Here is a 25388-nt window from a genome sequence, read left to right on the forward strand (position 1 = left end):
TACCCCACACTGCTGACTTATGTTGGGTGTGTGGTCACTGGAGAGCCCCCTATAGTCCTCACAGATGCTCATCTGTCATTATCCAGCGCTGGCAGAGTTGGCTGTTGGGCCTCTCAGGAGATGAGGGAGGAGAGATAATCCAGCCATCGGAGCTGTGTCATTCGATCTAATGTCCCCAGCATGGAACAAACAGTACATGCACATTCTCACCCTGCACAGGGCCTCAGAGATGCTCAGTGCTGCATGCCCGAGGCTGCCAGCTAGGCAGGACCAGGACAGGGCTAGCCCACATTCTCTTCTCTAAGGGATGACCTGAGATCACACCTCATCTGTTAAGATCTGATGGCTTAGCACATCTCCTCCTCCAAGGGTAGTGGACAAAGAACTGTCATGTGTGACCTCACCCCAGGAACCTCTGTGTGAGTTTCACCCTTCCCTTTTAGTTTTTTTCTCTCTCACAAGGGCCCAGAATGCCATGCATGTAATAAGTGATCTGTCACACAGCTCACCCTGGGAATTAGGCTGCGGACCCAGAGGAGTGTAGCAGCTGGCTCAGGGGTCACACTGCACAGTTGAAACCTTCGGCCAAGCCCTTGACTCCAGCTCTAGTGCTCCTTCTGCCATGGCACAATGGCCTCAATAGACCAGGCAGGTTGCAATGGGTGAGTAGTCACCAGGGAGGAAAATGACTGTCATTACAAGTGGGGAAAAAAAAAGTTGGCCCTAGGACCTCCAGGGTATGTGACCTGGGAAAGGGAGAAGAAGTGTATTCTATATATACACACTTGCTGGTGCCCAGAACCTTGTTCTGCAAATACCCTGTGTTTGGCCAAACACTCTGTAGTCACCATCCAGAGATGCTTACGCCTTTCATCCTTGAACTTGTAAGTGTGTGCGTGAGTGTGGCATGTGTGTGTCCACATGCGTATGGAGGCTAAAGGTAAACCTCAGGTGTTGTTCCTCAGGAAATCTCTACCTTGATTTTGAGGCAGAGTCTCTCAATGGAACATGGGACTTGCCCATTGTCTTAGGTTGGCTGTCTGGCCAACAGCTCCAGGGATCCACCTGTCTTCATGTCCCCAACCTAGGGCGGCCAGTTACACTGCCAAACTTGGATTTTTACATACATGTTGGACATCAGGCTCAGGTCCCTATGCTTGCATGATAGGCCTCTTATTGGATCGGTCATATCTTCCACCTGCTGCTTATATTTTTACATTCAATTGGAACCTCAGCTCACATGGACCCTACTTCTTCATCTCTGCTTCCTGGGGGAGATTCTTGGAATCCAACTGCCCTGTCCCTGAATTGCACCCCCAGGCCCTCTCCTTCCTGACCAGATACTGCCTGGAACCCCTGCCCACCCACCCCAGTGCATTTACCTGGGAATACTGAAGGTAAAAACATCGACTTCACCACAGTTAGCCCCCAGTCTCTTGGCCCAGGAAATCTGTGGGTCAAGACAGTGGGAACTTAGGGGTGGGGGGATTCTGTTGTACAGTGGTCAAGGGGATTGGCTTCCTACCCTGCCCCACTAGAACACATGCATCCATCCTGTGTGTGATAGGAGTGGGGGCTTGAGGCCAGCAGCCTTGTCACACATGCTCTGAGTTGAATAACAGGAGTGCCTGTGTTGACTGTGACGTTACATAGTAAGAGAAACTATGGCAGAGCAAGAGAGAAAATGAAAGGCCTCGTTTTATTGATACCTTTCCCCTACCTTTAAAAAAGGATTTATTTTATTTTTAATTCTCTCTCTGTCTCTGTCTTTGTCTCCTCTGTCTCCCCCCCCATCTAGTGTGTGTGTATGTGTGTGTGTGTGTGTGTGTGGTGTGGGTATGTACACGTGTGTGTGTGGTGTGGGTATGTACACGTGTGTGTGTGGTGTGGGTATATACATGTGTGTGGGTATGTACACATGTGTGTGTATGTATGTGTGGTGTGGGTATGTACACATGTGTGAAGGCCAAAAAGGCCAAAAGTAGATATTGGATCCTCTGGAGCTGGAGTTACAGGTGGCTGTGAACCACCCAATGGGGTTGCTTGAAACAGAACTCAGGTCCTATGCAAGAGCAGCGTGTACTCCTAACTGCTGAGCCATCTCTCCAGCCTGCTGTCCTGCCTTTCAAACGGCCCTATGGTTCTATCACACAATGAACACATTAAATTCTATATGCAGTTAATTGTCTTTGACGCTGTTCTATTGCTGTGAAGAGACACCAAGGCCGTGGCAACTTTTATAAGAGAAAGCATTTCATGGGGGAGGGAGGCTGGCTTACTTTTTCAGATTGGTCCATCATCATCGTGGCAGGGGGGTTGATGGTAAGTGTGGTGCTGGGATAGTAGCTGAGAGCTGTACTGGAGTCCACCAGAACCTCAAGCCCCACCCCCCAGTGACATACCTTCCTCCAATTAGGCCACACCTATTAATCCTTGTCGTTCTTTCCAACAGTTCCACTCCCTGGTGACCAAGCGTTCAGTCTGTGCGAGCCTGTGGGGGCCACTCTCATTCAAACCAGTACAGCTGTTGTCTGAGTCGCCTGTCCCATTGCCGTGGCAAAATGCCAGACAAAAGCAACTCAAGGAAGGAAGGGCTGGTCCAGGCTTAGGGTTTGACGGTGCCCTAAGGTCCATCGTGACGTGACGGGGAAGGCAGATGTCACATTGCCATAGTCCGGGAGCCTGGAGCGATGGATGCTAGCACTCAGCTCACCTTCTTCTTTTCAGACAGTCCAGGACCAACATTGAGGGTGGTCATTCCAGCCTCAATTCATCAATCTCGAAAATCCCTCACAGGCATGCCCAGAGGTTTCCGTAGCTGATTCTAGATCCTGCCAAGGTGACAGTCATGACTAACCGTCACACCAGTCCTGCCTAGGAGACTCCTGCAGGATGGCAGGTGGTACTGGACCATCTTATTTTGGGGGAGGGGCTCCTGGGAAGTATGAGAAGGCCAGGGATTTGGATCCTGATTACTCTGAGAACTTCCCCATTTCTGCTTCCTCCTCTTTTCTCCCTGGACCAGGTCACAAGTGACGACACCACCAGGAATGGAAACTTGCCCCTGAAAATGGTTGTTTCTTACATGCTACAGTGGGGAAGTGGCTTTTGTCACAATCCTCCTCTCATTTTATGACCTTGAACTTGCCCCCAGACATGAAGTCCAGCACCCCCAAACATCCATCCTCTTGTCTCCTCCTTCCACACCCAGCTGAGTGCTGGTTGACTTGCTCCCCTAGCTGGCTGCTGCTCGGAGGTGGGACTCACTTGTACCCTGGTGTCCTTGGCACCTTCTCAGCTTCTCATCCCACTTCAAGCCTTCCTCCTCTAGCCATACTGACCTAGCTGTGCTCCTGGGGGTTTGTGTCCCTTGCTGACCACCCACCTGCAGCCACTGTCTTCTTCTTCCTCTGAGCCAGGCTGGGACTGATCGCTGAAACGAGATGTCAGATATGACTGCTCTCCCCTGTGGGCCTGCCTGGGATGCTCTCTCTTCTGGTAGTCAGGGGTGGTGCTGATTACATAACCAACCTCCCCAGGTTGTGTGGGAGTGGGAGTGGGGGATCAAAGGGCCTGGAGCAGCTTAGAGAAACCCTGCACAGAGGGCTTCCTAAGACCTGGAGGGCAGGGGCAGGAAGGGACAATCCAGGCTGCAGAAAAATGAGAGCTGATCCGGGACTGAAATTTCTGGGGTAAGATGGTCGGTACAGCTAGAAGAGGAAGGCTTGAGGTGGGATGGGAAGCTGGGAAGGTGCCAAGGACACCAGGGTACAAGTGAGTCCCACCTCAGGACAGCAGCCAGCTAGGGGAGAAAGTCAACCAGCACTCAGATGGTTGTCAGGACACCAGGTCTTGACACTATGTGGAGAGTTTTGTTCTTTCTCAAAAGAGGAGCTATTAGGGGCAATTGGAAGCTCAAGGGCTGCAGGAGAATGGTTTTCACAAGCATTTGGATATAGCCTGAGGAAGGAGAGCTGAGACAGAGGGATGGGCCAAGATGTTGGGATAACACAGATACTAAAGGGTAAAGGCCCTGGGAAGAGAAAAGAGGACAGACAAATGGATGGTGGCAGACTCAGGATTCCAGTCACACAAAGACTAGCGTCTGGCTCAACCTTGTGAGCCACAAAGTGTAGCCAAACTTAAGCCAGGCAGGGCCCTTGAGAACATGACTGGCAGGACCTGGGCACAGGGAAAAGGAGGGGGGAGGCTGGTGTTCAATGTTGCCAAATTTTGGTTGAGACAAATGAAGGTATTCCAGAGATGGGTGGTGGTGACAGCTACATGAGCAGGTACTGAATCATCCGAGTGCCATAAATCTAGACACTTCAAAATGGCGAATGGCTGGGCTGTGGCTCATTAGGAAATGGTGCACCTAGCCTGCACGGAGCCCTAGGTTCTGTCCCCAGCATCCTCCAAAAATAGTAAAAATGTCATTGATATATATTTATCACAGGTAAAAAGAAAATCTAGCAATAAAAAGAGAAGAGTGTCAGGCATGGGGTTGACAGAGCTGGAGTGGCTGGACTGACCCAGGTGTTTGGTCCCTGGAGGCTGACAGACTCCACAGGAGCTCCCAGCCCTTCCCCTTCTCCTCTTCCTCCTCCTCTATCCTAAGCCACACCATAAGCCCTTGCCCATCCAGCTCCGAACTCTGGGCTCAGTTGGGAGTAGAGAAGGATCAGATGATATCAGCATGGCTGCTTCAGGTTCTTCCTGAAGGAGAGCATAGGGAGACAGCTCTCCCAGGAGGCACAAGGGACGCCATACACGAGATGCTCTTGTGGCCCTAAAGCTAGAGAAGAGGGAGATTCAGGAGAAGACGACGAACCATGTACTCTGGGATGCAAGATTTCGTCATGAAGAGCCATGGCATAGAATCCTACAGCTGACATGTCTTCTGAAAGAGAAACTCGCGTGTCAAAGACAGAGGATGACATGCTAATTTATCTTCAAGATGTTCCCTGGCTCAAATAAGGTGGCATAAATGGAACATATTCATTTGAAATCGTGGCTCAGTCCTCCCTGAACTGGGAGAGATCGTCGTACATCAAGATGGTGTCACCTTGTGCCTCCTCCCCAAGTGTCCCCCCATAGCAGACACTGGAGAACACACTGCAGGAATGGTCCACCCCTCCCTAATGATGGGGCAAAGCAGCATTGCATGCCTCTGGAGCCCACTCTGCCAGGGGCTTTCGGTTTCTGTGGCCTTGGCCTCGGTGATGGATAGCCTTTGCCTTGACCCACTAATTTTTACTGCGCAACCTGGAGGGTTTATTCCCCGCCACAGCTTGTAAATTCATTGTTTTATGTTTCCCGGCTGCTTGAGGTTTGCGCGGTGAAGAACCTGGTGGCTGACTAGGTCTGCCCGAAGTGTTACCGGCACACCGGATTGCAAAGGCTTGGGTGTGTGAGAGTATTTTCAAATTTCTCCAGCTCCTCTTTTCTTCTTCATACTGACACGTAAGGCAGGACCCAGTTTATAAGGCAAATCAAAACAGCAGAGCTGTTCTGCTTCCAGAGGGCCATGTTGGGGGCTACTGCTGAGGCAGAATCACCCTGCCTGCCCCTCCCTCAGGGGTCCATACGCCTCTCATCCCAGGCCAGGCTTCCCTAAAAAGATGAATAAACAGAGACTCTAAGAAGACAGGGCGTTTGCCTGAGTTTTCAAGGATGCTACATCAAGAGTCCAAGGATGCCATCTCTGTTCCTCTGATGGCGCTTCTGTACCAGGCCCAGGGCTTAGCTGTGAGGACAGAGGCAATTAAAACAAAGGTCTCCTCGGAGGGCCCTTATGGTCTGGTGATAGCGTTGGGGGCAAGAAGAGAATTGGGGGCTCCTGCAGCTTCCGCAGATACATTATAGTGCCTGGCACCACGTGAGCCTGCATGGTCTGTGCTCCAGCCCCGGACTGCACTCTTAGCTGCCTGACAATTCTCATTCTTGCAGCATCCTATGGGGCGAGTCCTGGCACTACTCTACAGCCCAGTGAATCTCAGCTTTGCATTTGATCCTTTGTTTCAGGGAGCTCTTCAATGACCCTAAGCATAGACACCAAGGAAGGTCAGGGTGAGCCCTCTTAGCCCTTGGTCTCCTCTAGGCATCTGGAGACATTTTCTCAGAGATCTCTCTGGACATAGTTTCAAAGTCATCTATGTGATCGGAATCTGTCATTGTATAGTTGAGTGGACTATAGAATTTAATGATGGTTGCCCTGGCGCCTAACATCAAAATTAGCTCTCCAGTCAGATGGGGGCCTCTCCAGCCCCAACAACTCTTCCATTAGGAAACAGAGGTCTTCCATTAACTGTTATGAAATGCAATCTTGTCCAAGTCCAAGCCGTGTTTTAAGACTGAGCCTGCAGTGGGCTCTGTTAGCTCTGTGTCTATGTTCCTCCAACTCTGCCTGGTCCCACCTCCAGTTTCCTCCCAGGCCCTACCCTCAGAGGTGAATCCTTCTTTGTAGAACCCATCCCGTGAGCCAACCAGATGAGACAGCTTTTTCATTTACCTTGGGAATTCTCTGTTCTTCTTGGCTTATTTAACACAATGCCTCCTTACCTCTGTAATATTCACAAAACACTTGACATTCAAAAGGGCTTTAAAAACCCTTTTAAAAAGTAGAGATTTTGAACTCAGTAATGACTCAGGGTGGAGACATATATAACTTCCCTGGATGCAACAAGAAGAACCCTGAAATTGGATGATGGCGTCTCCTCCAGTGGCGTCCTGGGGGTGGCCTGTTGCCGGGCCTGATAGTCTCCTTCAGCAGGTCCCCGAGTTGCCACCTACCTCTCTCATCTGGCTTCTTCCCCAACAACTTCTGGCCAAGCTGCCTTCTGCGCGGATGCCTCTGTCCCTGTTCTCGGGTTCTAGCTCACCCGTTCTCTAGGACCCACGTGTGTGTGATTCTTCTCCTAAAGTCTTACTGAAAAGCCCCCAGAAAATGAGTCAATTAGTGAAAACTATCAAGCTGGGACACTCCTGGGTTTCAGCACTGTCTGCTCTCAGTTTGTTCCAATGGACTCTGTCCCTATGAGGTCTTTTCTTGTGTGATGGCTCCCCAGTATGACCTAGAAGTGGCTCTAAGACAGTGTTTTCCAAAGTTTGTTTCATGAGATTCTGATTTGTGGAGAAGCATCTTAGAGACCGTGGTCCAGAAAGCGAGGGGACGGGGTCCTGGCTGTTTCTTTTGTCAACTTGACACAAGTTAGAGTCATCTGAGAAGAGGAACTGCAACCGAGAAAATGCCTCCAACAGTGTGGGCGGTGGGCAAGCCTGTGGGGCATCGTCTTGATGGATGATTGATTGATCTAGGAGGGACCAGTTCACCTGTGGGCAGGTGGTCCTAGGTCATATATAAAAAAACAGCATGAACAAGCTGTGGAGAGTAACAAAATAAGCAGCACTCTTTCATGGCCTCTGCTTCAGTTTCCACCTCCAGCTTGCTGCCCTGACTCCCCTCAGGAGGGAGTTGTGAGGTGAAATAAACCCTTTCCTCCCAAGTTGCTTTTGGTCAGTGTTTTAGCACAGCGATGGGCATCTTAAGGCAAAGGGCTTATTTATAACCTTATTCTTATTCTTTTATCATGACTCTTCTGGCAGTAAATAACTCATCCCACAAGACCAGAATTGGTCCCTCCAGGTGGCCATGCTGGCAATGCCCTAACAACCTCCAGCTAAGCCTCATCTCTTATTAACTATATATGGTATTTTTATTAGTTCTTTGAGAATTTCATGCAGTCTATTTTGATAATATTCGCCTCTCTACTCCTCCCAGATCTATCCCACCTTCCTACCTGCCCCTAACATCATGGCATCTTTTTTTTAAATATTTATTTACTTGTTTATTATGTATACAATATTCCGTCTGTGTGTATATCTGCAGGCCAGAAGCGGGTACCAGAACTCATTACAGATGGTTGTGAGCCACCATGTGGTTGCTGGGAATTGAACTCAGGACCTTTGGAAGAGCAGGCAATGCTCTTAACCACTGAGCCATCTCTCCAGCCCCATGGCATCTTTTTCTAATGACCCATTGAGTCTATTTTGTGTTGTCCATGTACTTCTGGGTGTGGGACCATTGGTTGGAACAAGGTAACCTGCCAGTGGGCACTATCTCTTAAGGCCTCCAGTACCAGGTTTTAGCTCAAGAACCTTTGGGGAAGCAAACCATATCTAGAATATAGCAACCACCAAAGATGTGTGTTTTGAAGCCCAGAGATGCCAGTTTAGAGGGCAAGCTGGACATCTTTCTGAGTTCCTTCTGGAAGCTGTTATTTGAGTCCCTCTGGGCCCTACAATGGAGACCATGGATCCCAGTGGTTCCTGGCTTCACTTAGGATGAGGCAAAACAGGCTGCCGCACGAGGGCATTCAGCAGTCACATCTGTAGCCCATCACCCAAAAGCAAATGGAAATGAATGGGATGGGGGGGTTGCATTTGTGGTCTGAACTTTACACTCTTGGGATCTGGTCAAAGGAAGACTTTAGCCGGAGCTGAGGCTTTCTCAGAGAACAGGACAGCACTTGGTTCAGTTTGGGAAGCTCATCCTTCTTATGGAGGTGGCTGTCACTCACTCTGCCTTCCCCTGTGGATGTTCCCACACATGCAGATTTACATTAATGAAACATGCCCCTGCTCTCCAAAGCAGATGCTTCTTCTGGTGGCTAGTGAACTCCTTAATTGTCTTTAATTAACAAGTCACAGGATTTAAGTGGATTGATTGTCTTCTCTCAGTCTTCTCTCTGGGATAGGAGACGGGGGTGGGGGGGGGGGCAGACTCACAGCCAGAAATCTGCAGCAGCTTGCGTTCTCCAAGAGGAGAAAAGTCCAAAGCCTCCTCGGGGATACCAGAGACAAGTAGAAAAGCAGGCTAGGATGGTGTTAGTGAGAAGCTTCCTGCTATAAGCTGGGCCCTGAGGGTAAGGAACAAGGGGCTCATGGGAGAAATGGCTCAAAGAGGCATGAACCCAGTACTGGGACCACAGTGAGGTCAGGTTCATGAGAAATTGCCAGAACTTCTCAGGGAGGTGACAGATAGGCCAGCCTTGTCGTGTTATTATTTTAGTCAGGCTAAGGGAGAGAAGGGCTCACGGCCTTGCTGCCCCTTCAGACTAGAGGGAGGCATATGCAGTGCAGCAGAGGAACAGCCACAGCTGTCAGGGACCCTGAGCAAGCCCAAGGCCATCTTTCAATTTCTTCATTGATAAAATGATCTCACTTGAGAGCCCCAGCTAGAATGAGTTCACAGGTATTAACGGTCATGTTAGGGGTGTTGGGTGGCATCCAACGGGAGAAAGCAGCCTAGAAGTGGCAGGCACGGACTAGGTTCCCCTGGATAAGTGACTTCTTCCCCGGGGAATATGAGGGGTCCGGTCCATGGTTCTCTTGACCATGATATTCAGTGATTCCATAAAAAAGCTTCCACCACAGAAATGCTAGAGGGCCCGAAGACCTGAGTGGGTTAGGTGAGTCACTGAACCTCCCTCAGCCAAGCCCTCTATGAAAGGAGATATCACTAAATACTCATGTGCATGTCAAACTGGAGAACCCGTGTGTGGTGCTTAATGGGTGGCTCTGTGTTTGATATCAAAACCTAAGTTACAATGGGATGCTTTCCGTCAGGATTGACGAAAATGTGGTAGGTGGGGTGCCTGCACGCTGCAGGTGCTCACTTAACCCTCCTCCTTTAAAAAACTAATCTGACAGTTGCCGGCCCGTCCCCCTGGGACACTGGGAAGATTCTCTGGAGAATAACAGAACTCCTTAAGAATAAACTCGTCGTCAAGTGCTCGCACCATTGATAGCCGCCCATTTGTTTCTGGTAACTGGCACCAACTAAAATGTACTCCATTGCGCTGGGCAGACGTTCAGTGGGTGGAGCACTCGCCACACAAGCAGGAAGACCTAAGTGAAAGTCCTTGGGACCCTTGTAGAGCTGAGCATGGCAGAGGCTGGAGAAACCCTGAAACCTGCAGGCCGCTAACCTGGTGTTCACAGGTGGGGGGGGGGGAAGCAGGACTGGCACCTGAGGTCATCTGACCATCACATGCGTGCGCCCTGCACGCGCGCGCGCACACACACACCCACACACACACCCACACAGATGCAGTCATACATGTCATACACACACACATCAAAGAAATAAAATACACATCATTAAACCACACACCTTCAGGGCTTGCCCTTTTGCTGGGAAGTGGAGAGAGGAGGAATCCAAATTAGCCACGATTAAGCACATCCCACCTGCTGCTGGAGGGAAACTGACTCTCACAGGGGGCTATCTCAAGGGCTTTTCCTCTTTCTGGCAGGTCACCAGTTAGCCCAGAAGTTCGGAAGACAAGGACACACCCTTCCACCATGTCCTACAGACGAGAGCTGGAGAAATACCGTGACCTGGATGAAGATGAAATCCTGGGGGCCCTCACGGAGGAGGAGCTCAGGACTCTGGAGAACGAGCTGGATGAGCTAGACCCTGATGTGAGTAGCCAGAGAGGGGACACTGGCCTTGGGGAGGCGGGGCGGGTGGGCCATCCTCAAAGCCACCAATGTCTTTCTCCTTATATGACAGTGTGTTGGGATGGTGCTGCCTTGGCAGGGTTATTTTTAAAATGTTGTATTGACTCATGATTCTCCAGAAAAACAGAACCAGTAAGGCGTGTGTATGTGTGTGAATGTATATCCTACTGAGAGATTTATAAGCAATTGGCTCATACGGTTTTGGAGACTGACAAGCCCTGAGATGGGCACTTAGCAAGCTGGAGTCCAGGAGGGCCGATGATGCCATTCTGACCTAAATGCTCGTAGGCTGAAGACCTAGGCAAGCTGATGCTTTTGGTCCAAAACAAGAAACTGTGGTCCAGCTTGGGTCGTTAGGTAGGAGGCAGTCCTCCTTCCTAGGGGAGGGTCAGCTTCTCGGGTCTATTTAGGCCTGTGACAGATGGGATGGACCCTCCCACGTCACAGAGGCCATCTGCCTGACTCAGTCAATAGACACAAATGTTCATCTCCCCCAGAAACACCCTCCCAGATACAACTAGAATAACATCCGACCAAACGCCTGGCAACCCACGGCTCAGGCAAGGTGACTCATAGAATTGCCCGTGACAAGCCTGCCTCTTTGTTAACTTGGCCCCTGTATGTGTCTCTTCACACCAGAGGCAATTATTAGCAAATGAAGACAACAGCATGTCATAACTGTGCCCAACACGATACTCTGTATGACAGAAAAATCCCTCCTCTTCAGGGGGGAAGGCTAAAAATCTCCAGTGATGTTTACTTAAACACCGTGATGGAAAATTAATATTTAAATAGTACCATAACGTGTGAATACAATGTATGCTACATGCAAAGACTGAAAAGTGAGAGGTCAAGGAGCTTTGCTGTGCTCATACATGTCCGGGGGGGGGGGGGGGGGGGAGGAGGGGATGGATACTCATGGCAGCGGCAGCCCCGGCTCCTCTAAGCAGTCAGCTGGAGGCAGCCAGCATCTCGAACACCTTTCTTCCATCACTCATCCTGCACAGCCTCTGCCCTCGGCAAGCACCTCTGCTGGCTGTGGTTCGTGACCTGATGGGGTGACCCTGAACCTCATGCCTGAATGGTTTGTGTTAACAGTTCTTCTCGGGTTAGGCTGTTGGCGCCTTCCACCAGCATTCACCATGGCAGCCCCAGGAGCTACCCCAAGGGTTCCCCGCCCCCCACCTTCCGGACCTCCGCTGCAGAGCAGGTGGTAGTCAGTTTCAGCCCCCCTTTACCCCCCCCCCCACCTGTTAATTCTGAAGCATAAGGAAAGCCAGAGGCCAGGTGGCAGTGTTAACCTCCTGCTCAGTGGACTCCTTGTGTGTCCTGTGACAGAAACCTTTGCTCCTTCGGAAGAGACGCAAAACGGTTCCTAATGGTTCGCTAAGGTTGACATTTTGGGCCACCGCTCCAGTGCCCAACCTTGAATCCTGGACCTGTGGGTCTTGGCTCTGAGGGAAACAGTACCACATGAGGCCTCTGATTCAGAGCACTAGCAGACTCCTAGGGAGCCTTGCCCCAGCACTGCAAGACCCCACCTCCTGCCTAGCACTGTGAGGCCCCACCTCCTGGCCAGCACTGCGAGGCCCCACCTCCTGGCCAGCACTGCGAGGCCCCACCTCCTGGCTAGCATTGCAATGCCCCACCTTCTAGCTAGCATTGCAAGGTTAACCCCCTAGCTAGCACCTCAAGGCCCTGCCTCCTAGCTAGCACTGCAAGGCCCCGCCTCATGGCTAGCACTGCAAGGCCCCACCTCCTGGCTAACACTGCAAGGTTCACCCCTGGCTAACACTGCAAGGCCCTGCCTCCTAGCTAGCACTGCAAGGCCCCGCCTCATGGCTAGCACTGCAAGGCCCCTCCTCCTGGCTAGCACTGCAAGGCTCCACCTCCTGGCCAGCACTGCAAGGCCCCGCCTCATGGCTAGCACTGCAAGGCCCCTCCTCCTGGCTAGCACTGCAAGGCTCCACCTCCTGGCTAGCACTGCAAGGGCCCCACCTCCTGGCTAGCACTGCAAGGCTCCACCTCCTGGTTTAGCCCTGCAGCAGTCCTCAGAGAGCTGTTGTGTTGCTATTACACCCCCCCCCCCAACTGCAGAACAGGTTGGAATAAATTGCACAATAGAGAACACCAAGGCCCCTCTCGTGTGTTTTAGGTTTCATAAGCAAATTTCACAGTTGGCATATTTAGGAGTGCTCAAGACTTCTCCTGTGTAGTTGGGGTGCCTCAGTGATGTCTTGTTTGGCAAGCCCCACCGGAGACCTTCCCACCAGCCTCCTGGATAGGTCTCGGTCTCCAGCCTGTAACTATATGCCAGGTCTCAGCACAAGCAGAAGCAGATATGAATGGCATTAAAGATGGAACCTGCATGCCTCTTTTAAAGCCAGGCATTGCTCAGCTCTGACCTAGCAGTGGCCCGTAAAGCAAACATCCCTTCAGTAGCGTTTCACGGGCCATCGTGGCTGGGGTACAGGGAGTAGGGCTCAGAAGGGACCACACAAGGCCAGATTTAGATGCCCCGCCTCCCACCCAGGGCCCTGTCTTTCATACAAGTGGTCTTGGGCTGGCTGCGGTCTGTCCTTCTCCAGGCCTTGTGTACCATCAGTAAAACAATGGAGTTGGTTGGACCCTTTCAGGGCTCAGTTTCAGGCACCGTTTTCATCTACAGACTAGACTTCTTCCTGGATAGCCCAGGCTGCTGTTTAAGTGCTGGTCTCTGGTCCCCTGGAAGACATCCATCTAACTAGTATATCCCCACCTTGCTGTTTGCAATGCTTTCAACTGTTAATTTGCTTCCTTGGTGGGGCTGTTCAAAGTGGCTAGCAAGAGGCGTTGGTGGTCTTAGGGCCTTCCTTCCCCGGCTGCCTCCATTCAGAGGAAATAGCAATGGAAGCAAAACAAAAGAACGCCTGAGTTTTTGTTCCAACTGTTTCATAGAATCACAAGAGGGAATCTCTTTTAAGAGTGAGACTACAAGCCATGTGACTGCCCACAGTTGTCTTGGTGCTGGGTGCCATCACTGGAGCCTGGCACAGATACTGCCTCTGGTTGGCCCAAGGTATGCCAGGTGGGCAGAATAAATTACACCCTAGGAACAGATGGAGCTCAGAGCAGGGATCGCTTCCTCCTGGTGGGAGCTTCCACAAAGCAGTTGAGGTTGGAACCTCGCCCTAGGTTTTCGAAGTCAAGAATAAAAGCAAAGAATTCCAGTTGAGTGTGGTTTCCTGTGTCAGGGTTTGCTGGGAGGAAGAGTCTAGTGTGGTTTCTGCGGAAAGTCAGACATGACTAGAAAAAGGAAGAGGTTGCATAATGGAGTTGAGGTGGCAAGGTGACGTCTGGAGAGCCTCTCAAAGGGAGGCGATTCCATGTGGCTTAGTGGTTTGGGCACTAACCGGGGAGGTATTAGGCCAGATGGAAGGTGAAAGGGGTTTGTGTGGGAGCCTTACATTCTGGGAGCTCCTGTGGGCATAGGCTTTTCCTGAAGATAAGGATGCTTCCCGCCCCACAGACGTACCCTGTAGGGAGTGGACTCTACCATTCCCCAGGAGCAGTGTAACCACCCACCCCACTCCAGACACCTGCCTGCCTACCGTGTCTGGCCCTTTGCTCTTTGGCATGATCCTGGGCTGCAGTGTGGGGATGAGGTCAGCTGAGGCTGTGGCTGCAAATAGGGCAGGTGATGACAGGGGTCAGAACCCAGTGTCAGCCCCAAGAGGGCGGAGCCTCTCAGAACCAAGATTTTAGTTTCTAAGGACCGTGGTGAGGCTCTAGCTTGGACCCCGCTTCACCCCTAAACCAACAAAGAACTCCCACAGAGAGTCCCCTACTCAAATAGCAGGCAGTGTGGCCTCTGTACAAGGCAGCTCCCTCAATCTGGAAGGTAGAAGGAAAGAGGCTACTCTGTGGGTACCACAGGAGGGAGGGGGAGGGAATGGGAGGTTCAGACTGCTGCCCAGCTTACCGGGTCAGGGAACAGGGTGCCAGGAGTCAGATTGCAGTCTGGAGAGAGGCGTAGATCCCAGAGCAGGCACCAGAGACTCGCCATTCTAAGCTACTGTGGTTTCAAAAGTGACTGTTTTTCAAAGGCTCCTTTCTCTCTCTCAGTTCAGGGAGAAGAAAAGAGAAACCAAAGAGGAGGGGAGATGGGGTAGTAGAGTTAGTGTCCCAGCCCCACAATGAACCCCTTCACTGAGATGGGCTCCGTTACCTGAGTTACCAGACAGTGAATTCTGAAAGGCAAATGGGACTCCCTCCATCCCAGAACAAAACATTCCAGCTCCAGTTTCACTGGGCCCGGGCCCAATTCTGTAATCAGGACTCTGGGAGAGGCTGAAGGTATGCAGGCCTGGAGGAGGGGCGCCCAACAGGTGCCCAGCCTCCCCCCCCCCTTTTTCCAGAGCAGAATCAGAGTCCAGAGAGGGAAAGGAGCCTGCCCCTAGGGCAGATGTCGGTCAGAAGTAGAACCACTCCTGAGGCCTCAGTGTCTAGGCACTGTGCCTGGGCAGGTCCACACTCCTGTGTTTACTTTTGTGTCATAGTACCATGTGGCACTTGCACACGCTGCTCTGAGGCCTTGGAAGACATAGCTTGCTTAGCTTCGCCATGATCCTGGGAGGCAGATACCCTTGTCATCCCAGTTCTAAGAGGCAGGGCGCCTTGTCCAACGTCTCACAAGTAGGCAGTGGCAGAGCCCAAATGTGGCCCTAGATTTCACACCCTAGCCACGTTTCTAAGGCCTCATGGGGCATTGGAGGAAGAGAGTTGGGGCCACAGTTGTGCTGTGGCTTTGTGGTTCCAGGAGCAGCACACGTAAACCATCCCCTTTCCTTCTGGTAGATCATGGAAACACAGATAGTGGTGTCTGGCCTACTCTGCCCAGAGCTCAGGCCTGGGTCTTTTCCTGTTTGGATCTCAGTTCCCTTCTCAGTGAAGTAGACCCAGTTGGTCCAGATGGCTTGAAAGCCCCTGGGATTCTATCCACTTGTAATTTTCTGAGCCCCTCCTGTCGCTGCCTGATGGCCACAAACTCTTCAGAGAGTGGTGTGTGGGGTTATGCAACTGTTAAGCCCCAGTGTCACGTGACAGAGTCGAGTAGAACACTTGAAAAGCAGCGTTGCCACAAAGGATTCCAAACTTGTGCACATTAGGCAAAAAAAAAAAAAGAGGCTCAAAACTTAGTGTCTCTCACTCTGGAAAAACTCGAGCTTATCATGAGATTGCTGCCCTTGGACTCCCTTGGGAAAGGAATGCCTCATGCGCTAAAAGTGTCTGCTGTTGACTGATTCCCCAGCCCTGCCCTTTCTCTCTGTGCTCTGAAGTGGGTGCTGCGCTGCAGCCCAGCCAGCTCCTCGCTCTGATCGCCTCTGTTGCTGGGCAGTGGGAGAAACGAGCATGGGAAGGGTGAGTGGTGCCAGTGTCGGGTGCCAGCAGCAGTGGGTGGGTCCTAGCACCATTCCCAGACCTTTGCAATTGATGGGTCAGATGGTGCATGGACCGTCTAGTACTCCGAGAGGGTTCAGCATTTAGCTCCATCTTAAGATGGGGAAACTAGCCAGACAGTGGTGGCACACACCTTAATTCCACCGCTTGGGAGGCAGAAGCAAGTGGATCTCTGTGAGTTCGAGGCCAGCATGGTCTACAAAGTGAGTAAGTACCAGGACAGTTAGGACTGTTTCACAGAAAAGCCCTTTCTCAAACAAACGAACAAACAAACCAAAACCAAAAAGATGGAGAAACTGGGGCTCAGAAGAATGAGGGTTATGTTACCATAACTCAGTGCCTCATAAGCACGAGAACTTGATTTTAATCACCAGATCCCAAATAAAAATGCCAGGAAGAGAGGCTCTCCCCTGAATTCCTAGTGTTTACAGTGAGGAAGGAGGAGACAGGTGGGTCCCTGGAGCTTATTGGCCAGCCAATCTAACCAGTCAGTGAGCCCCGCGTTCAGTAAGAGACTCTGTATCCATAAATACTTTGGCTTCCACAGACACAGGAACAGGCAGGCAAGGGTACCAGCAGGGGCATGTTCAATCACACACACGAACACACACACATACACACACAAATACACACAGTTAAAATAAATAAAGAAAAAGTTAAGAGGCTGCCAACAAATAATTTATTAATATTGCTTGTTAATGAGATTTTGAGGGGAAATTGCCTATTTTTAAGAGGCTGTTTACAGGGGAGAAGGTGGATTAACCCCAACCTTATAAAGGAATTGGAGCCTAAGCGTTGACTTTTAAGTCAGCTGTTGGGAACTGGTGTCACAGTATCACCTCAGAAACACTAATGGAAACAACCTGCCTACGCCGCCTGCTGTAATATGATTCTGTGTAGACATGCTCTTGCATGCCAGGGGTTCTGCATTTCATGGCAATTGTCATAAATATCCACAAAGATCCTGTGATTGAGCCCCGTGGTGGCAAGAGTCAATGCCATTCTGTGAATGGGGCTAGGGAAATGTGGGGAACCATACTGCTATAATCAGCAGATACTTTCTGAGCTTATGTGTCAAAGGTTCTGAAAACAAGGGGTGTATATGCATACATATATACATATGTACAGGCACACACACAAATACATGCATGCTCACATACATCATGCACACACATGTGCACATATGCACACAGAGGCATGCATGTATAAACATGCACATACATGCACATACACACAAACACATACACCACAATATGCATGCAAAATACAGGAGAAAGACCCCGACTGTGGCATCCTCCTGGGCATACACTGTTTGGCTGGTACTGTTTTTGACCAAGCCATCATACCCGTCCCATGAGTCTTATGACCATGGTAGTGATGAAAATCAACAATGACAACACTGTGAATCCGAGAGAGGGGGAAAGCTTGCCAAAGATCACACCCCTGGGTCAGCAGCAGGGTCATGGGGAGGAAGGACCTGGGCCTCTGGGTCTGACTCTACAGAATGGCACATCCTCCCATGCCCCAGATCAGGCTCGCCTGACCATCCCAGGAGCAGCCAAGTTTGGTCCATGAGGCTGTGATGCTCCCTTGTAACACAAACCGGCAGAATTGCAAGCCCAGGACAGAAGTAAACAGTTGGAATGGAAAGAAATAAATCTCTCCTCTAAAAATAGGCTCTCATCCTTAGAAACGCTGCCCAGCAGTGTGTGTGCAGAGCTGGGGAGGGGCCTGGCCAGCAAGGATGAGAGTCAGACCAGCCGCAGTGACCCCACCCCACCCTGTCTCCTGACACCTCTTCCTCACCCTTCTCCACTCTCCATGCTTCTCAGTGCCCCCCCCCTTACTGCCACTAGAACCAGAGTCCTTCACACGTTGGGTGGGAAATCCTCCCATTCTGTAGATGACACCCCACCTCGACACCTGGAGCCTCGCTGCACCCAGCATGACACCTCCTCCACAGGCGTTTTCTGTTTTCTATTTTGACATATTTAATAACAGAAGGAGATGAACCACAATACCTACATCCCCACTGTCCACACTGAACAGATCCTAAAATCTTACCGTCTTGGACTCATACCCTCCTTAAAAAGGAAAGATAACTCTATGACGAAAGCCTAAAGCCAACCTCTCACCTTAGCCTGTCCTCCACCTCTCCCCAGCCCTCTGAGCTGACCAAATGAGCTCTAAGTTCCATGAGAAGCCCTGTCTTGCTGTGAAATAATGCTCTTGTACCCTGCAAAAATTTGTCACTTGTATTGGTTTAATGAAATGCTGATTGGCTAGCAGCCAGGTAGGAAATATAGGAAGTATAGGCAGACTAGGAGAATTCTGGGAAGAAGAAAGGTTCAGTCTGCAGTTACCAGCCAGATGCAGAGGAAGCAAGATGAGAGAGCCTCACTGGTACCAAGCCATGTGGCTAAACATAAATAAGAATTATGGGTTAAGTTATAAGAGCTAGTTAATAATAAGCCTGAGCTAATAGGTCAAACAGTTTAAAATTAATATAATCCTCTGTTTGTTTCTTTGGGATTGAAAAGCTGTGGGACTGGGCAGGACAGAAACTTCTGTCCATGCTATCTCGAAAAGTACAGTGAAGTGACTGAGGAAGACATACCAGCATCAGCCTCTGGCCTCTTACACACATGCACACAATTCATACACCAGCACTTGCGTGCACCAAAAAAGAACAAAAGAGAAACAAAGAACCCTGAATGTTGTCTGGCATACAGTTTGGACCTAACAAATGTTTGTTGCACCTGAATGCTTAATTTGTTAACTAACTAAACTCTAAGCTTTTTGAGACTCAGACCCACATCATAACACCACCCAGAGTTTGACAGAAGTAGAGCCTGGCTTCTGATCTGGTTCTTCTGCTGGGCCCAGGCACAATGAGGAGGAAGGATGGCCTGGCCTGTCCAGCATGGGACCTCAGTGAAGTCCTTCCCTCCCACCTCTCAATGTTCCCCAGCACCCATCCTGGAGGCTATACCCCTTGTTCCATCCTTTAATTTGGGGAGTGGTGGGGCTTAGTCATAGATCAGTACCCAGACCAACAGAAGCATGTTGTGCATGTAACACACACACACACACACACACACACACACACACACAAAATTTATCTTTTTAGACATAACTGATTTCTTTGGCAAAAGTAATAGAATCGTTTATTTTCGTTGCCATGGAGAATCAGGTTAAGGGCCGTTCTGTGCATGGCTAACCATCCATCGCCAGAGCCCTGCAGATCCTTGAGCACACTCGTTATAAACTCGTTATAAACAGTGTCATTTGTATGCAAACGTGGGCCGCCTGCCCTGGGGCTTTTAAGTCTGAAATCATTAGTGCATAGGATCTTTTTAGATTTCCTAACAGAGTTTTCAGAAGTCAGCAGTCCTTTGTTATAGTACACCGTGTCCCGGGACAACGGTGCGGTGCGCATGCTCACATCTTAAGCCCGTAGTGGTCTAGCCTGGTAGGTTCCTGACACAGCCCTCACTACATGTAACAATGAGGGCTGCAGAAACTTCATCTTAAGGCTTGCGGGTGTTTTTAGGCTGTGAGGCCCCAGGAAAGGCCCCTCTTCTGTGCTTTGAATGACTGGGCTCCAGCTTGTGGGTGTGAAGGTCAAACTAAGATGTGTCACACCTGAGTCTACCATGTAACAGGAAGTTGATGTTTAAAAGGCCAGACATAAGTTCCATGTTGTATCACACACTTGTTACCCCAGGAACTTGGGAGGCTGCTACAGAAAGATTGCTAGTTTGAGGTCAACCTGGACTATAGAGTAAGTTTGAGACTTTGTCTTAAAAATAAATAATTAAAAAAAAATAGAGTACCATAGGAAATGTGGTTAGTTTCCCCTCTATGATTATTTCCAAGAATATTTTAAACTTTGTGCTTCTATCATTTAAAAACATTCTTTGTTTTTTTTTTTAGTTTGTTTTAGTTGGTTTTTTAAAGTTTTTTTGTAGTTTAGTTTTGTCTTAGCTGTGTTTAGTTTGTTTGGTTTTTAATTTTTTTAGTTTGTTTTTGTTTGTTTGTTTGAGACAAGGTCTCTCTACAGAGCCCTAGCTATGTAAACCAGGCTGGCCTCAAACTCACAGAGATCCGCCAGCCTCTGCATCCCCAGTGCTGACATTAAAAGCATGTACCGCCATACCCAGCTTAAAAACGTTTTTAATTAAGAACCCATGTGTGTACCTCTTTCTCTAGCCCAGTGCCAGGAGCAGGCAGAACACGGCAAGAAGGGATGTCCTGACTTCCTCCATGTGGGATTTTAGTATGACAGCAAACTTGGGTCAGACATGGCAACCTGGCAGCCCATGGCTGAGGCCACTTTTTACTTGTCCTGAATGTTATTTTGCAGATGTTTAGATCACATGTCAGTCTTTTCAAATCAAAAGAGTTCACATTAAAATAAACAGGTTTAATCAGCCCCCCCCACCACACACACACACACACAGTTGTACATGTCATCAGTTTGCGGAGGTGGGCTCAAAAGCCACATGCCACAGTCAGCACTGCTCCAAAGGGTCCCACAGCTGTCAATGTAGGCTGATGTCAGAGCCTATAAATCCATTCCTTAAACCCACACGGACTTTTCCTTTGAAGGCAAAATGGTGGCCACTGTGGTGAAACCAGAGTTCTTGTGTGGTAGGTTTACTTTAGACATACTTCAAGAGAATGGGACTCAGATTCCTCGGAGGACAAATGGCTCCCCTTGCCCGCAGGCTTCCTGGAGTCTACCACCACAGGTGGTAAATTGCAGCCTGGTACCCTGTCTAGTGGGGTGACCCCTTTAGGATGACCAAGATGATTGAGATTTCTCTTCTGTATCTGCTCCACCCTTATCACCTCCCAGTGTCTTTGCTTCACCTGGTTGGGTCCTGACTCTATAAACCTGCACATAGCCTGGACACACATTCATAATGCTCACTCTGTAGATGTTTGTTGACTCATTTTTGTAAAAGGCAATGAAAGATATATTCTACACATACGTGATCTTGACATACATATTCTCCTGGCCACCAAGATGGGGATGAGGGCTCTTCCCTACACTGGCTAACCTGGGTCTGAGAGTCAAGTTTTGATTCTCAGCAAACCTGATAGGTGATTTGGCAGTATTTTCTCTCTACCATCTCCTTATGGTTCGTTTTGCTCCTCCAGCATATTACGATGTAGGATACGGCAGCATTTCTAGTCCAGCTAGTTCTGATCTGGTCATTCCCAGCGCCCCTTCTGGCCCTACCCTGAGAACAGCCTCCCTTCTCAGCATCCCAGGATCGCTTGAGTTCATTGTTGCTTTGGCTATTTTGATAATCTTTTCTCATTGGGGGGAAAAAACAGCTTTATTTATTTATTTTTTTGGACATGAGCCACACATCATCCAATTTATCCATTTAAAGTAGACGAGTCAGTTTCTTAGATCTATTCACAGCTGGCAGACTTCACTACAGCCAAATTCAAAACATTTCCGTCACCTCAGACAGAAACTTCTCTCTCCTTCTCGTCTGTCTTAGCGCAGGCTGGTGTGATGATGCACAGCAGGGTGCAGGATTTCTGTACCAGAACCATCTTTTCTATAAGAGCCTTGCGTTCTGGGGGCTTGGAAGCTCCAGAATAGAGTCTGGCATCTGAGGGGTTTCTCATGGAGGATCCCTTTCTGGCTTGGGCTCAGCTGCCTTCTCACCTATGCCCTCTTGTGACAGATGGCTGAGGAGGGGCACAGCAAGTTCTGTGAAGTCTCCTCTTGGGAGGACTCTAATCCTATTGGATCAGGGCTCTGTCTTCATGACCTGAGTTATCCTTTATCATTTCCACACAGATTCTATCTCTAAATTCAGTCAGTGTCTGGTTTGGGGGTAAGGGACAGAGCTCAATCTGTAGCACCAGCCCTGGAGAAACAAGTTAGGAACTTTTTGGCTTTATAGACTGGACTATTTTAAACATCACATTGCAGAGAATTGTGGAGTTGGCCTGGTCAGGCTGCCTTGAGAGACACACATTGTAGTTTTTCAGGTTAGAGGTCATGACTCCTGGGGCACTGTGTGCCTTTCAGTTCCTGAGAAACCAAGGCACCCCCTCAGGCAGTGAAACAGTCAGGCCTCCTGTGTACCTTTGTGTTCCCTAAAAGTCAGCGAAGCATATAGAAGCTTGGCTGATGTTAACTAATCTCGTGTACCCTGTATATCCTGCAAACGTCATTGCATCCTGGCAACCTACAATTGAACTGATCCTGGCAACCGCCATTATATTCTGTTTCTGATAAGGTAAAAAGTCTGATTGCTTGCAATAAACTTGACTTGGCTTCAGTCTTGCTGAGACCCTCCAACCAGACTTGGTTTTAACTTCCATTGACCATATCAGGAGACCCTGGCTTGTTAAGTAAGCGCTGGTGCTTACGTCACATAAATTCCAGCATATAATAATTGCTTTGTGTCTGACTTCTTTCACTTAGCATGCTTCCCAATTCACTCATGCTGTGGTGCTCTATTCACCTTCATGGTCTGACAGTTTCCAGTAGCATAGATCATCCATCAAATTGATGGAATTTAGCATGTTTATTTTTTGGCCATTATTAATCATGCCTTATGTACATTTGCATACAAGTTTTGTGGCTAACTTATGGTTTGAATTCTCTTTCTGTTTCTAACTACACATTCTGGGCCGTAAAGTAATTTTATTTCTTAGCTCAGGCCAGTGTAATAAAACACCGCAGAGTGCAGGGCTTATGTGCCAGAACCAAGTTCTGCAGGCTCGGAAGCCCTGGGATAGAGTCTGGAGTCTGGGGGATAGAGCTTCTTCAGAAACCTCCACGCTGCTTTCCAAAGAGTCTCTGTATTATCACACGCCTGCCGGCTGCCAAGGTCCAGTCCAAGCACATTCTTGCCAACGTGTGTGTGTTTTTATTGTGCCTGTCCAGTGTGAGTTGCACTTTGTTGATGGCTAGTGGTGCTGAGTGTCTTCTCATGTGTCTAGCGAACATCTCTGAAAGAGGTTTATGGTTTGGTTTGGCTTTTCCTTTTTTGAGACAGTGTCTCATTGTGTAGCCCAAAGTGACTTCAAACTCTGTGTTGTGCCAGCTTCAGCTGGGATTACAGGCATGTGCTACTTCACCCAGCTTATCAGGGATGTTTTCTAATGAAAAAAAATTATTTATTTTGTGTAGGGGGGTTATATGTATATACGTGTGCGTGTGGGAATATATGTGTATACGTGTTCATGAGTGTGCATGTGGGGGGTGTATGTGTATATGTGTTCATGAGTGTGCATGTGAGGGGTGTATGTATATGCGTGTTCATGAGTGTGCATGTGGGGGGTATATGTGTATACGTGTTCATGAGTGTGCATGTGGTGACCAGAGGTCAATGTCTAGTGTCTTCCTTGTTAGTTTCTCACCTTATTTTTTTAAATAATGTTTGGTTCTTTGGATGGTCCATACATTTATATAAGATCCATTGATCACATCAGCCCACCACTGCCTCCCCCAACTCCTCCTAGTACCCTCACTCTGTGTCTCTCCCAGCTTCATGTCTTTTTATTTTTTTTTTATTAATAGCCCCCTGAGTCCAATCTATGCTGCCTGTATGCACATCCATCCCATCTTTTTGCAACGTGGTCTCCCACTCAATCTGGAGTTCTCCGGTTAGACTAGGTGGTTGGCCAGCCAGCCAGGGACCGTCCTGTCTCCACCTCCCCGTTCTGGAATTACAGGTGTTCACTGATTTATGTGTGTGCTAGGGATCAAACTCAGGTCCTCACGCTTGTGTGGCAAACGTTTTACTGACTGAGCCATCTCTTCAGCCCCCTTGTCAGGAATTTTATATGTTCTTTGAAAAATATCTATTCAACTTCTTTGACCATTCTTTAAATTGTTTATTTTTTGTCCCCTATTATGAGTCCCATGAGAAACTCATGCATTCTGGATATTGTACTCTTATCAGATATGCGATTTAAAGGCATTTCTCCCATTCTGTCTCTTTGCCAGTGTCCTTTGAAGAACAAATGTTTTTAATTTTGGTGAAGTTCGTTCAGTGAATTTATTTTTTTTCTTCTGTTGCTCATTGTTTTGTGTCATATCTAAGAAACCATTGCCTAATCCAGATCTGAAGATTTATGTCTGCACTTTCTTCTAAGAATTTTATAGTTTTAGCTTTTACATTTTGGTCTTTGATCCTCTGTGAGTTAATATTTATGTACACTGTGAGGTCATATGCTGTTTTTGAAAACAAGTTCAAGTGATAAATAACTAAGTTTTAAAAGATGTAGCACTCTTTGATTTTAACTGGAGATTCTGTGAGACTTTTTCAATGTAGCCTTTAATGGAAAGAAAATAAACTTTGAGCCCTAATAAGGCTGACGTGGTCACAATGTACTTTAAAAAGTCGATGAGCTAAGAATCTCTAGAAAATACTTTTGAAATTTTGGTTTTTAAATCTCAACTTCTTTCATTAAATATTTAACTTAATGAAACCGTGTTTTAATATGCTGTATAACTAATATTCTTACACACATTAAGACCATCTTTCCTTCCATAGTCTATGGCCTTGATTTAATGCAGTGGTTGTCAGCCAGGGCAGTGCTCCCCCACAGAAGACTCAGTAGTGTTTGAAGATGGCTTCTGGTGTCACAGGACCACTGACCTCTGAAGGGGTAGAAACCAGAACAACCATTACCAGTGCATCAGATCAGTTGCCATAACACTGTTATCCAGATTAGCACACCATAATGCCAAGGTTGAGAAACCGCCCTGTCTAAGCCAGGGTCCTCTGCAGCAAAGTCTGAAGGTGATGAGAGTTGGACACCCCTTTTCAACCTCATCGGTTTCTTTCATTACAATACTGAGCGCCAATTAAAATCTGTGGTACCCTGGTGAGGTGGCACACATCTGTAATTGGAACAGAGAGGAAGCTGAAGAAGGAGCATGGCAAATTAGAGACCTCTCTTGGCTACAGAATGATACCATGCTTTTTATTAACAAGGAAAGAGAGAATAATAAAGCAAAAACAATAATAAAGCAAACAAGCCAGAAAGAATTATGAAATCCTTTATGGAGATGAAAATTCCATGTCCCTTGAGGGCACCATCGGCACTTACCTTTAGGGATTAGCTCATTTCATATTTGTGTATCTAGGCTCCTTGGATTCTAGAACATATTTGGATAACTTTTTTCTATTACCCACATTTTGAATGACTGGCCTCCTGCTAAAATGTGTCTTATCTGATGATAGAACTGTGGGACGCTATCAGTTGGGGGTATTTAATATCTCAGTGCTGCTGAGATGGCTCAGTGGTTAAGGGCACTGACTGCCCTTCCAGAGGACCTGGGTCTAACTTCTAGCACATAGACGGCAGTTCACAACTATCTGTAACTCCAGTTCCAGGGGGTTTGATGCCCTCACATACAGGCCAAACACCAATGCACATAA

The 25388-nt window shown here is 48.7% G+C and overlaps 1 protein-coding gene across 2 annotated transcripts in view; it reads left to right on the forward strand.

Moving 5' to 3' along the window:
- Nucleotides 1-25388, forward strand: part of Tmod1 (tropomodulin 1) — a 76172-nt gene that overhangs the window by 10300 nt on the left and 40484 nt on the right. The window contains exon 2 of one of the 2 annotated variants that reach the window (XM_038347175.1): nt 10314-10482. In XM_038347175.1, the coding sequence (XP_038203103.1) occupies nt 10363-10482 (120 nt within the window). In that variant the 5' untranslated portion in view covers nt 10314-10362. Of the gene's footprint in view, nt 1-10313; nt 10483-25388 lie in introns of those variants that run through there. The other variant, XM_038347176.1, reaches the window with a different exon arrangement.

Source organism: Arvicola amphibius, chromosome 11, assembly GCF_903992535.2.
Source record: "Arvicola amphibius chromosome 11, mArvAmp1.2, whole genome shotgun sequence".
NCBI lineage: Eukaryota > Metazoa > Chordata > Mammalia > Rodentia > Cricetidae > Arvicola > Arvicola amphibius.